This window comes from Eriocheir sinensis, unplaced genomic scaffold (genome assembly GCF_024679095.1).
Source record: "Eriocheir sinensis breed Jianghai 21 unplaced genomic scaffold, ASM2467909v1 Scaffold109, whole genome shotgun sequence".
NCBI lineage: Eukaryota > Metazoa > Arthropoda > Malacostraca > Decapoda > Varunidae > Eriocheir > Eriocheir sinensis.
This window is the reverse complement of record NW_026110396.1, coordinates 636,586-649,085: the sequence shown is the minus strand read 5'-3', so window position 1 is coordinate 649,085 and position 12,500 is coordinate 636,586. Positions and strand designations below refer to the sequence as shown.

The window sequence follows — 12,500 nt, the reverse complement described above, 5'->3', positions numbered from 1 at the left end:
AGAGAGAGAGAGAGAGAGAGAGAGAGAGAGAGAGAGAGAGAGAGAGAGAGAGATCACCACTTAGTGAGTGGATATCTCGGTGATATGGGTAGTGGGTACTCGATCATAGACTAATAACAATAACAATATTTATTAGCAACCTAAAAAAGAAAAAGAATCGGACATGAAAAATTATCCAGTAACTCCAATAAATAAATAAAATAATGGAAACGGGAGCTGTGATGGAAACGGAAAGCAGGACAAAATGGTGGGAACTTGGGGAGACGGTCAGCGAGGCAGTGACTCAGCGTCTACACACAGGGCTCATACCACATGGAGGCGGGCGAGCACCGAGCGTCACTAAGATCCTAACGGTACCGGTACTAGCGGCAATGCGCAGTGCCGAGTGATCATTAAGCTTCCCGGAACCCAAGTGATCATGATGCTTCGCGGTACCAGTACCGATACCAGTTATCGGTACCAGGTACCGGTGCCTGGTACCGATACCAGTTATCGGTACCAGGTACCGGTACCTGGTACCGATACCTGGTATCGGTACTGGTACCGCGAAGCATCATGATCACTTGGGTTCCGGGAAGCTTAATGATCACTCGCCGGTACCTGGTATCGATAACTGGTATCGGTACTGGTACCGCGAAGCATCATGATCACTTGTGTTCCGGGAAGCTTAATGATCACTCGGCACTGCGCATTGCCGCTAGTACCGGTACCGTTTGGATCTTAGTGACGCTCGGCGCTCGCCCGCCCGCCTCCATGTGGTATGGGCCCTGTGTGTAGACGCTGAGTCACTGCCCCGCTGACCGTCTCCCCAAGTTCCCACCATTTTGTCCTGCTTTCCGTTTCCATCACAGCTCCCGTTTCCATTATTTTATTATTTTATTTATTTATTGGAGTTACTGAATAATTCTTCATGTCCGATTCTTTTTCTTTTTTAGGTTGCTAATAAATATTTTTATTGTTATTAGACTATGATCGAGTACATCCATAATAACTATACATGCTATTTTTTTTTCGAAAAAATAAATATTCACTTCATTCAGAGAGAGAGAGAGAGAGAGAGAGAGAGAGAGAGAGAGAGAGAGAGAGAGAGAGAGAGATTTACATAGATTTACATAGAAAATTAGACCACACAGACCCCATGGTGGTACAGACTATAGGTGGTCTGTCCTTAAACCTAAGTGATTTTACATTAATCAGAAGGCTCCTAAACGTTGCATTTCTACTCTAGTTGATATTAAGTTGAAGGAAGAGAGAGAGAGTTTTCTTTACAGGAAATTTGTTTGGGAATTTCATCGGAAGTCATTAAGAAAAAAAAAACTCCTTTGGGTACCGGTACCGGTACAGGTACTAACGGTACTTGAGTTTTCGGTACCGGTACTACCGGTACTCAAATTAACGGTACTTGCCCATCCTTACAACACGAGGGGCCGGTGTGTTGATATTTGAATGACGGCAGCGTTGCCGTCGATCTGAGAAAGACGTCTGGAAGTAGCGCTATAATAACCAGTATATCGGTTAGCCCAAGATAATCTTATCCACCCACTCTTTCCCCCTAAAAACCAACAAATCTATGTAAATAATTACTGGAGGAATTAAGTCAGCGTGCGTGCTAAAGCACTGAGTTTGAGAGAAAAAACATGTTTTGAAAGAAAGGCAGTTGGGCTACAACCTCGGTTCATTCCTGTGTGTATACAGACAGTTAAAACACATAAAGCACATCTAACCACTGCTAACCTCCCACAAATGCAGATAAAGTAATATAACCACGGTACAATAATATAGCATTACTAACATGACATGCAGCCAGGCTATATCTACCTGATAAATATATTTAGTTCTTACTGTTCATTTTAGTATTTTTCTTTCTTTATGTTTTTTTTCATTTAAAATGGGAAATAACCAGACTGAAGAAAAAAGTAGCAACATTTGCTGCTTGATCCCATGTAGCAACACTGCTGATGGGTACTGGGGGTTGGGGGTGGGTGTCTTGAGGGGGGGAGGCGCCTGGATGTAAACAACGCTGCACCTGCGCCATCTGTTGCAACCGACATACACCACCACCCGCCTACGGTCTCCCATAGAGGCCCCGTCTCCTGTTCTATAGTCTCCTTGGGTGGGACCAAGGAGACTATAGAACAGGAGACGGTCGGTTGCAACAGATGGCGCAGGAGCAGCGTTGTTTACATCCAGGCGCCTCCCCCCCTCCAGACACCCAACCCCAACACCCAGTACCCCATCAGCAGTGTTGCTACATATGATAAAACAGCAAATGTTGCTACTTTTTTTCTTCAGTCTGGTTATTTTCCATTTTAAATGTAAAAAAAAAAAAATATATATATATATATATATATATATATATATATATATATATATATATATATATATATATATATATATATATATATATATATATATATATATATATATATATATATATATATATATATATATATATATAGGGAGATAAACATTAAAATAAACAGTAGGAACTATATATATATCAGAGCTGGGCTGTAACGGGCTTGTCGGGGGGCGTTTAAAGGGTGTTGATTAAGACTTCAGCTTCCTTAAGGCGAATTATATTCGTAGCCTTTATGTACAAGAAGCGACGGAGCGAGAGCGACTGTCGTTGTGTGTCAGTCGGACTCTCGTGAAGGAGTGCGCGAGTTACAGGTTGGAAAATAATTGTTACAATTGGTCACGTATGTCAAGGTGACCTCCACGCACCATCGGAGTGCTAAGTATACAAAACTGAGACGGTAAACACTGACGGACGACATTCCTATAAGGTGGCGTGATCTATCTGTCGTGGGGTTTTTCCATTGACAATTGTATGCCTAATTCGTGGTGATATTAAATAATAATAATACATTGATATCCTACTATAACACTGCTCGGTCACCTACCAGTGATCGCGACCTCGCGATATATAAAAATCGAAATAGCAGTCTAGGTACCATGAACATACATAGACAAGCAGACTGCCCATGATACAATTATATTAAAACACTGGCGATGTAAGAACAGATGTGGTATTATAATATAAATAGGGAGAGGGAAACCACAACGTGTGTGACATGAAACATAAGAAACCTCTCAAAAGATAAATATAAGGACACATGTATAAGAAACTATCAACTGGCATAGTTACAGACAATGAAACGTTGATCTAGCTCCTAAAAAAAAAATACAGTAGTGAAACACAGTACAATGTTAAGTATAGGAGCAGCCAGGTTTCTGTCCCCTGACTTGTCTGAGAAAAGGAAAAACTACCTTGCCAGTGGCCTCCCTGCATCCAGGCGCCGTGTCTGCACAACCAAATAATCGTGCAGGACAGAGTTTCTCCTAATAAGGTAGCACATGACGACGAGACTGACGAACATCAGAAACATTGGTACAAAAAATCCAGGGTACAGGTAGGGGAGATGCAAATAAGCAGGCAGCGTTTCCTCCAGGGTTACCGCAAACTCTGTTTTGTTCGCGAAAGACAATGAATTAAGGGAATTAGTCACATACGAGATGCTGGAGAAATGAATGTCATCGAGAGACCGTAGAGGAAACACTCGATGGGAAATATTGGCCGTGAAAACCAGACGAATCCGGGACGGGTACGTTGTTATGTTAGTGGAGCGGATATAGCATGCTTCCGCTATGGCATAGTGACCAGTAACCCGTTGATAAGTGGTACCCTCCGGGCAGATGACCGATACATAGAATGACTGAGGGAAATAAAAATAATGCAGACCCTGGAAGTTCTTATGGAAAACAGGCGTTGGTGTTAGCTGCTTGTAAGGGCACAGGGAAAGAGCGTCAGACGCGTTCACGCGGGTGAGGGCGATCTCGCAAACCCCTCCCCGAACTGGAAGGAAGGCAAAGAGAGACGCAGAGCAATAGAATCGCCCGAAGACCGTCTCCTTGCAATACTGCAAGAGTGAGTAGCTACCCGTTGAATACAGAGCGAAATCCTTCGCGATTAGAACAAGAGACGGGGACGTGTCCAGGGCCAACACACTGTCCTTTGCCGAAAAAGGGAACGGGACAATTTCGTGTGCCTCAAACACGTCCGCCGTCTGAAACGGAACATGAATGATTATGGCATCAGGGGTGAGGCTGGACTCAATCAAGGGGTAAAAATATTGACTCATGTCCGGGGTGAATAAAGGCGTCAGGCTATAATTTTGATACCCGATCTGGACAGTCGTTCTCAAATCGTGTAGAGGGAACAAGGCAGGTGTGACTCTACCGTGCGCTGCATCAACCATGTTGCTAATAACCTGCTGATTAGCCGTTGCGACGGAGGTAATGACGTTTTCCAATACATGCAAGGCCTGATCTAGGAGGAGAAACTGATTCACCTGGTCGATCTGTTTGACAACTATGTTGATAACCTCTACCATCTTATTTGTCTGCTCTAGCAGTTCGTCAATGTTAGTATGCAATTGCGCAAGTTTTCTACAATTGGCGTTGATCACCCTGCGATTTCTAGCAGCAAAGGAAAGTACATGAGCGTAGTGGTCCCGCAAATCGCGAACGTCCTCGTCGGTAGCCGTACCGAAAAGGAACTTTGAGGCGGACCCCACGATGTTGAGCAACCCCCTCTTTACCCGAGAGTGAACGGAGTGAAAACTATAATCCATGTTTACCTCATCAACTTTTCCCCGTAAGAACAGAATCCTATCCTCCAGTAGTTGAAAAAGAGTCAGAGAGTTGGTACTAGAAGGAGCCTTTGATTCCCTAGTCTTGGTAGCCCGGATGGCGTCTGCCATGCCGAGTAGTTTTTCTGAGACTATCCTGATTGTGTCCGTGGTGTTGGTCAAGGAAGTATATGGATATTTTACGAGGAGCACATCTTCTATGAGGAAGACCTCTCCTATGTGTGCCGTGAGGGCACCAGGCTTCAGGTGGATGGGTGTTGTTGCAAGCAGGGAGCCAAGGGACAACAAGATGGTCAGAAAACGCAACATCATGATCTGAAAGTGGTGGGAATGAAGTATTTAAACCCGTGGTCTCAAGTTATAGCTATGGGTGTTGGGATTATCTTGTTGAACATTTGACTCTGAGGGGGAAGTACCAATATCAAGGTCCAAAGGTGAGGGAATTACTTTCAGACGATCACTGTGAACTTCTAGACTGACTCCACTATTCGACTCGAGAACCTCGAACCGATTACCCCTGACATTCCGAACAACTCGGTAAGGACCCACAAATTTAGCCCCCAGTTTCGAACTCCTTTCCGCTTGCTTAATCATGACTGTGTCACCCTCTTTGAAATTCACCGGGACGGCCTGTTTGTGTTGTTTTGACATCATTTCAACCTTCGTAGCTTTTAACGTACACCTAACTTCTGAGTGTATCTTGGAAAACATATGCATCTGCTGTTGTGCGTACCTATCAATGGTGTAGAGAGGTTGCTGTGGGGTTGTTAGGAAGTCGTACGGAAGACGTTTCTCCACCCCATACAAGATGTAGTAGGGAGACTTCCCCGTAGAGTCGTTTACCGACGTATTTATGGAAGCGGCTATATGCGATAGCCAATCCTCCCAATTATCGTGGAGATCGTTCACGATAGGCCTGAGGACCTGTAAGATTTTCCTATTAGCCCTCTCCGCCAACCCATTAGCAGCTGGGTGGTAAGCTGTGATGAAGGATTGCGTGATGTTAAACTGAGCGCATATTTCGCTCAATACTGAGTTCCTAAACTCGGTGCCATTGTCACTCAAAAGAATTCGAGGAGACGAATGTGGACACAACACGTGAGTCACGAGGGCATGGGCCACGCGTGTGGCTGTCTTGTCCTTGAGAGGCGCTAGAACAAGAAACCTAGAGAACTGGTCGACGCACACCAATAAGTAGCGCGAGCCATGTTGGCTCTGGGGGAGCTGTAGTAAGTCTATATTAACAACATCCCATGGCGCCTCTGGTACTGGGTATTGCAACATAGGTGCTGGCCCTTTGACGGACCCCTTGTGCTTAGCACAAACGACGCAATGTGCGACATGTTTTTCTACATCAACCCGTAATGTGGGCCAGTAGAATTTTCGTCTGGTGACAGATAGCGTCTTGTCTCTTCCTGGGTGACCCGCAATGGGTGTGTTATGGACCAGCTTAAGCGTCACGGGGACGTATATGTCTGGGATGACCAGTTGGTCTATAGGTACCGGTTTGGTTGGCCATGACCTACAAAGGAGGTTGTCCTCTGATAGGAAGAATTGTGAAAAGGAACTGGCAATTCAGGAAGGTTTGATTCGTCTCCCGACTCGAGGGCGTAAATTAACCTCTTCCACACAGGGTGGTCACGCTGAGCAGTGTGTAGCTCAGGTGAAGTGAAGTTGTGGATGACCTCTGGGGTGGTAATCGCGCCTATCGGAACATTCCGAGATAAGGCATCTGCGACCACATTTGTTTTCCCGGTGATGTATTTTATCTCCGGATTGTATGCTTGGATCGTTAAGAACCATCTTGCCAGACGACCGTGTAGTTTTTTCCCTTGAAAAGATCAGTTATGGCCGCGTGGTCCGTAAACACCACAATTTTGTACCCCATCACAATGTCACGAAAATGCTTCAGAGCCCACACAATTGCAAGAGCCTCTAGGTGGGTAACAGAATAGTTCTTTCCGGAGCTGTAAGGGCTCGACTGGCGAACGCTATCACATGCTTTTTGCCGGACATATCTGTTTGCATCAGCGCGGCTCCTACTCCACTAGCCGAAGCGTCGGTACAAAGCTGAAAGGGGTCCTTGAAATCCGGAAAGACAAGGACCGGAGCCCGTGTAAGCGCTTTCTTTAAATCCTCAAAACTCGTTTGTTGAGCTGGGAGCCACTGAAATGGTACGTCTTTCTTTAAAAGATGGGTTAGGGGACTCGCGCGAGCAGCGAAGTCCTTAATGAAAGGCCTGTAATAACCTGCGACACCCAAGAAAGACCGTACCTTGTCCGCAGACGTAGGCTGAGGGAACTCGGCAATAGCCTTTATTTTGTCGTCCACTGTGTGGATGCCGAATTCGTCCACGACATGCCCCAAGAACTTGATCCGAGGCTTTAAAAACTCACATTTGGTGATTTTGAGCTTTAATCCGACCTCTTGAAGTCTGTGTAGGACTGCTTTTAGTGTTTCCATGTGTGCATGCACGTCTTTACTTGCTATGATGATGTCGTCTAAATACACATAGACAGAGTTGCCCAGCAAGTCACCAAAAATACTGTTCATTGTCCTTTGGAAAGTCAAGGGAGCTCCTTTGAGCCCGAACGGCATCCTCGTCCACTCATAGTGGCCATGAGGCGTGCTGAAAGCCGTTATTTCACGTGACTCGGGGGCCATGGGCAGTTGCCAGTAGCCACTGACCAAGTCAAGACTCGTAAAGACTTTATTTCCTCTACCGAGACACATCAGAAGATCTCTAAGAACGGGAAGCGGAAAATGATCATCCACGGTCGCGGTGTTCACACGCCGGAAATCAATCACAGGACGATAAGAGCCGTCTTTCTTTGGAACCAGGAACAAGGGCGAATTCCACGGGGAATTCGATTCTTTGATGACACCTTGTTCTAACATTTCAGAGATAAGTTGTTGCACCACCTCCCTCTGACTGTGGGGAGCTTGTACGCATTGATATATACAGGATTTGTATTGGGTTTTAACTTAATGTGGTGTTCAGCACACTGCGTAACTCCAAGCGGCTCGCCTGGTAGAGCAAGCGCCCCCCGATAATGTTCCAGAAGCTGGACTAAGGTTGGCTTAATTTCGGAATAGTGTGCAACTTTTAGGAACGCCTCTAAATTAGCTGTGTCTTGTTCGGGAGAAGCCTGACACGCCGAGGTTATGCCTGAGACTTGGGCTGAAGAGTATTCAGCTGGTTCCGGGGCGACATTTCTCCCATACACTAGACACTGGCATAATCGAACACCGTGTTTTAAGGATACAGGGGATCCAGACGTGTTTATTACCAATGCCTCTGCAAAACCTCCCTCCTTGACTGTTGCAAGAGTTACCTCCACCGTCACGCGGTGTACGTGAGGAACTCCGTCGATACACACATCACTGCCCGCCGGAGGGGCGTTAGGCAAACGGATTTTAACAAGTTTTGCAGCACGATCCGGAACTATATGAGGACCTTCTACGACTGCCGTTACTGTCCGCCACAAGTCTGCAATGGTTTCGTGTGGTTTGACCGTAAGAGGGGACACTTGGGCGGTGGCAGCCCCTGAGTATGTGGTGGGTTGGTCATTTTCCACCTCTGAGGGTGAGATTACAGTTGACAGAGGCGATGGATTGACCATCCCCTGTATGCGTCGGCCTTGATACACGATCGCGTTGCTTACAGGGTTTATGGCGATGTGCAGGTCTTTCATGGCGTTCAATCCTAAGATCCCATCCACAGGTAAAGCAAACCTGCTAGAGACATAAAAGAAATCTCGAAAGGGACATACTTTTTCATGTAAGCTGACTGTTAGTGGTACTCGCCCAAGGATACCCAAAGTGGTGCCCGTCACGCCTACCACATTCAGGTCGTTCTCTTGGAACGGCCAATTTTCCCCACTCGCTTGTCGTGTCAGTGACCTGTAAGCGGAGTCGGATATGACATTGACTGTGGCACCTGTGTCAACCGCTAAGGTGAGTGAAGTGTTGCCCACCTTGCAAGGGAGGGCAATTATGCTTGTCCGTCCCAAGGCGGCAATGACGGAGTCAAGTTGCTCCCAATTAGTATTTTCCTTAAGGGACACTTGGATGTACGCCTCGGGGCTGTCACGAAGTCATGTCTTTTTATTCTGAGAAGAGGAGTGTGGTTTACTGTCCGCTGAGGACTTGTACTTCTGTTCCTCCTTGGCCTTTTGTATTGCAGAACAACTGTCTGAATCATGAAAACAATTCCCGTGGATATGGCAAAAGGCAGCCTTCCGCTGATGGTTTGGCCTAGGGTTCCTGTGTGATGAATGATGCCCGCCCCTGTAACCTCCTGACCTCCTATCTGAGCCCCGTCTCGAATGTGTTGATTCCCTACGTTTCGCGAAACAAGAATGTTCAGAATGTCCTGATTGTTTGCAAAAACTACATGTGAGAGATGCCTTACTTTGTGCTTGCAATGCTGCTGCTGGGGCGAGGGGTTGATGGTGAGGGTGTTCCTGAACCTTGACCTCTAACTCTGAGACGAAGTCAACCAACTTCCCGCTCGGTTTGAAGGCCAAAGGGAGGGCAGAACGGCGGTTCTTCTCTGAAATATGAAATAAGTAAAAAAACAACTCGAAAGCTGTCTTCACCTGGTGCTTTTGCATACAGCCCCCTGGAAGCCAGAGCGCGTCTTCCAAGCTCTTGACACAGTCAACCGCCAGCTGATTGGCCTCAATCATGGCGTCCCAAATCGGCTTTGTTGAGGAATTTTTTTGGAGGGACTCAACCGTGTGTGCCATCTGTCTAACGATGCTTGGTTTACTCCCGCCCCCGAAGATTTTAATGAAATTCCCTTTAAAAACCTCATAGTTTACACCAATGTCCCCCGAAGCGAACGCTGAGGACTGCATCAAATTCAGTGCCCGAGAGCCTGGAAGTAACCGTGACCGAATGAAAGCGATTTTATCATGATCTTCCGTAATGGAGGAATTTACGATGGCAGATTCACACAAATCTAAAAACTGTCGCGCCGAAAAATCGGTCTCGCCTCCCGAGAATTGTCGAATACTGGCGTGAGTTGGAATGACCCGAATCGGGGGCGGGGGGAAGTGGTGTGGGGCCCCAGGAGGAGGAGGGGGAGGTGGATCGACAGGCATTGTGTTCGGCCGAGTGGGGGTTAAGTATTCAGACGATTCTGAAGGTGAAGGGGCGCTATCCCTTGGGAGGGAAGAGTACGTAGCCCCCGATCGCAAATTCACCACATTTAAATCACCGGTGGTTGCACCGTGCTCCAATTCCTCCTCACTTGAAGGACGAGCCAACTGTTTAAAGGTGTCGCCGAGTTTAGCGAGAGTGTCTTTGTTCATACTATGGTGTAAATCATTTACAAAATAGGAGCATATGTTGATAGCTGTAAATATGAACCAATAAACGGAACGTGTATGAATGAATAGTTTGCGTTGAAAACCCTAAAAAGGCAAGAAAGAATGGCTAGCAAGGTGCCTGTTTAGACGTAATAGAAGTTAAGGTTATAATGGAATGCCCTAATGATATGGGTATATATAGAAAGAATAACTATATAAACAAAGTGGTATGTTAAGTGAGTATACCATTGAAGCTCACGTTTTCTCTCGAGCGGTGAAAAGAAAACGGAGGCAGGGCACACTGATGAAGATTAAATTTGATCAGGGAACTCACACTATACTCAATAGACTCGCTAGCAAACAATAAGAAAGAATCAATATCGTATGCGAATGAACGTTACTCTCACAATTATGACTGATTAACAGCGGTAGGAACACAGAAATAAAAAAATCGTGCCTTTGCACGGATAATAATGAAAATGAGCCGAGTCGGCATATTTGGACAAGAAGGGAATATCCACAAATACCAAGATTAATCAGCTGATGTAGTGGAGAGGGCGACGGCTTGTGATGCCCTGGGTTACGTGCAGTCGTTGTAGGCGCGTCAGGAAGCCTTGGCCGCGGCCACAGCGGCGGTGAGAGGTGAGGGATGGGCTGACATCAGAGGACTCACAATGGAGGTTGAAAAACTGCTGACCCAGCAAAATGAGCGGCCGCGGTGCGCGGCTGGGAGCTGGTACACTGCCGCCAGACGTATGATGGCCGCGTCGTCCTTGTTATAGTAAGAGAGGGGCGGCGGTGGCAGACAAGACGACTTGGGTGTGTAACCTCTTGAGAAGACGCCTTGCAAGAAACGGTAGTGGGAACAGCTTGCAGTCACCGGGAGATGTCCGCGGGTACCCTTGCTGACTGCTTGCCGGAAGAGGTTTGGGCCGATGCTCCCGGCAGCGGCGGTGGTGCCGCCAGCTGTGGAGCGAGGGGCATGCGGGGTGTCCCAAGGTCAGCGGGGCGTGCCTCCTCGTTGCAGGTGTGAATACCTCTGCCGTATCGTGGAGTGGCTTGCAGGGTACGTAGCAGTGCTGGCTTGAAGCGGGGGAGCGGCTTGTAGATTGTGGCCCTCGCTATCGGCTGCGTAGGCCTGTGGGTGTGCTCGGGGCTTGTAGGCGTGACGCCTGTAGAGTTGCTTGAAGCTGGTGTGCTCGAGGCTTGTAGGCTGTAGAGCCTGTAGGCTTGTAGCTGGTGTGCTCGAGGCTTGTAGGCTGGACGCCTGTAGAGTTGCTTATAGCTGGTGTGCTCGAGGCTTGTAGATGGCGCCTTGTGAGTTGCACGTAGGTGGCGACTTGTGAGATGCTTGTAGCTGGCGCCGTGTGAGTTGCACGTAGGTGGCGACTTGTGAGATGCTTGTAGCTGGCGCCATGTGAGTTGCACGTAGGTGGCGACTTGGGAGATGCTTGTAGCTGGCGCCTTGTGAGTTGCACGTAGGTGGCGACTTGTGAGATGCTTGTAGCTGGCGCCTTGTGAGTTGCACGTAGGTGGCGACTTGGGAGATGCTTGTAGCTGGCGCCTTGTGAGTTGCACGTAGGTGGCGACTTGGGAGATGCTTGTAGCTGGCGCCTTGTGAGTTGCACGTAGGTGGCGACTTGGGAGATGCTTGTAGCTGGCGCCTTGTGAGTTGCACGTAGGTGGCGACTTGTGAGATGCTTGTAGCTGGCGCCTTGTGAGTTGCACGTAGGTGGCGACTTGTGAGATGCTTGTAGCTGGCGCCTGGCGCGTTGCCGCGGACGGCAGGTGCGGTGCCGCGGACGGCAGGTGCGGTGCCGCGGACGGCAGGTGCGTTGACTCCTTCTTCCCTTGTACGCCTGTCCCCGGAGATTGGCGGTGAGTTCTCGTGGCTTGGAGGAGAACGAGGTAGCGAAGGCACAGGCGCGGGGTGACCGCTGCCAACCAAATGTAACGGGCTTGTCGGGGGGCGTTTAAAGGGTGTTGATTAAGACTTCAGCTTCCTTAAGGCGAATTATATTCGTAGCCTTTATGTACAAGAAGCGACGGAGCGAGAGCGACTGTCGTTGTGTGTCAGTCGGACTCTCGTGAAGGAGTGCGCGAGTTACAGGTTGGAAAATAATTGTTACAATTGGTCACGTATGTCAAGGTGACCTCCACGCACCATCGGAGTGCTAAGTATACAAAACTGAGACGGTAAACACTGACGGACGACATTCCTATAAGGTGGCGTGATCTATCTGTCGTGGGGTTTTTCCATTGACAATTGTATGCCTAATTCGTGGTGATATTAAATAATAATAATACATTGATATCCTACTATAACAGGGCACTTTCGTACCTCTGTCCGCACCTCCGCTCCTCCGGACCTGCGGACCTTTAAACGAGGTGCGGAGGTCCGAAGTGCGGAAAGTTTTTCAAAAGTGCGGAAGTAACAGGTGCGGAACGGCAGTATTTTAAGTCCGTACCTCCGCACCTGAGGTTTTCAAGGATAAAAAAAATGAAAACGACAAACAGTCCGCGCTCTGCA

At 47.8% G+C, this 12,500-nt stretch overlaps 1 protein-coding gene across 5 annotated transcripts in view; it reads right to left on the bottom strand.

The window, feature by feature from the left end:
• LOC126989184 (uncharacterized) overlaps positions 1-11,414 on the bottom strand; it is a 20,153-nt gene extending 8,739 nt beyond the window's left edge. For 3 of the 5 annotated variants that reach the window (XR_007742992.1, XR_007742994.1, XR_007742993.1), the window contains exon 1: positions 9,070-9,973. Coding sequence is in view for 2 of the 5 variants with exons in the window: in XM_050847733.1 (XP_050703690.1) it covers positions 3,270-4,967 (1,698 nt within the window). In the remaining 3 variants the exon portion in view is untranslated. Of the gene's footprint in view, positions 1-2,464; positions 4,971-9,069 lie in introns of those variants that run through there. The other 2 variants (XM_050847733.1, XM_050847734.1) reach the window with 2 other exon arrangements.
• Positions 11,415-12,500: the final 1,086 nt, after the last annotated feature.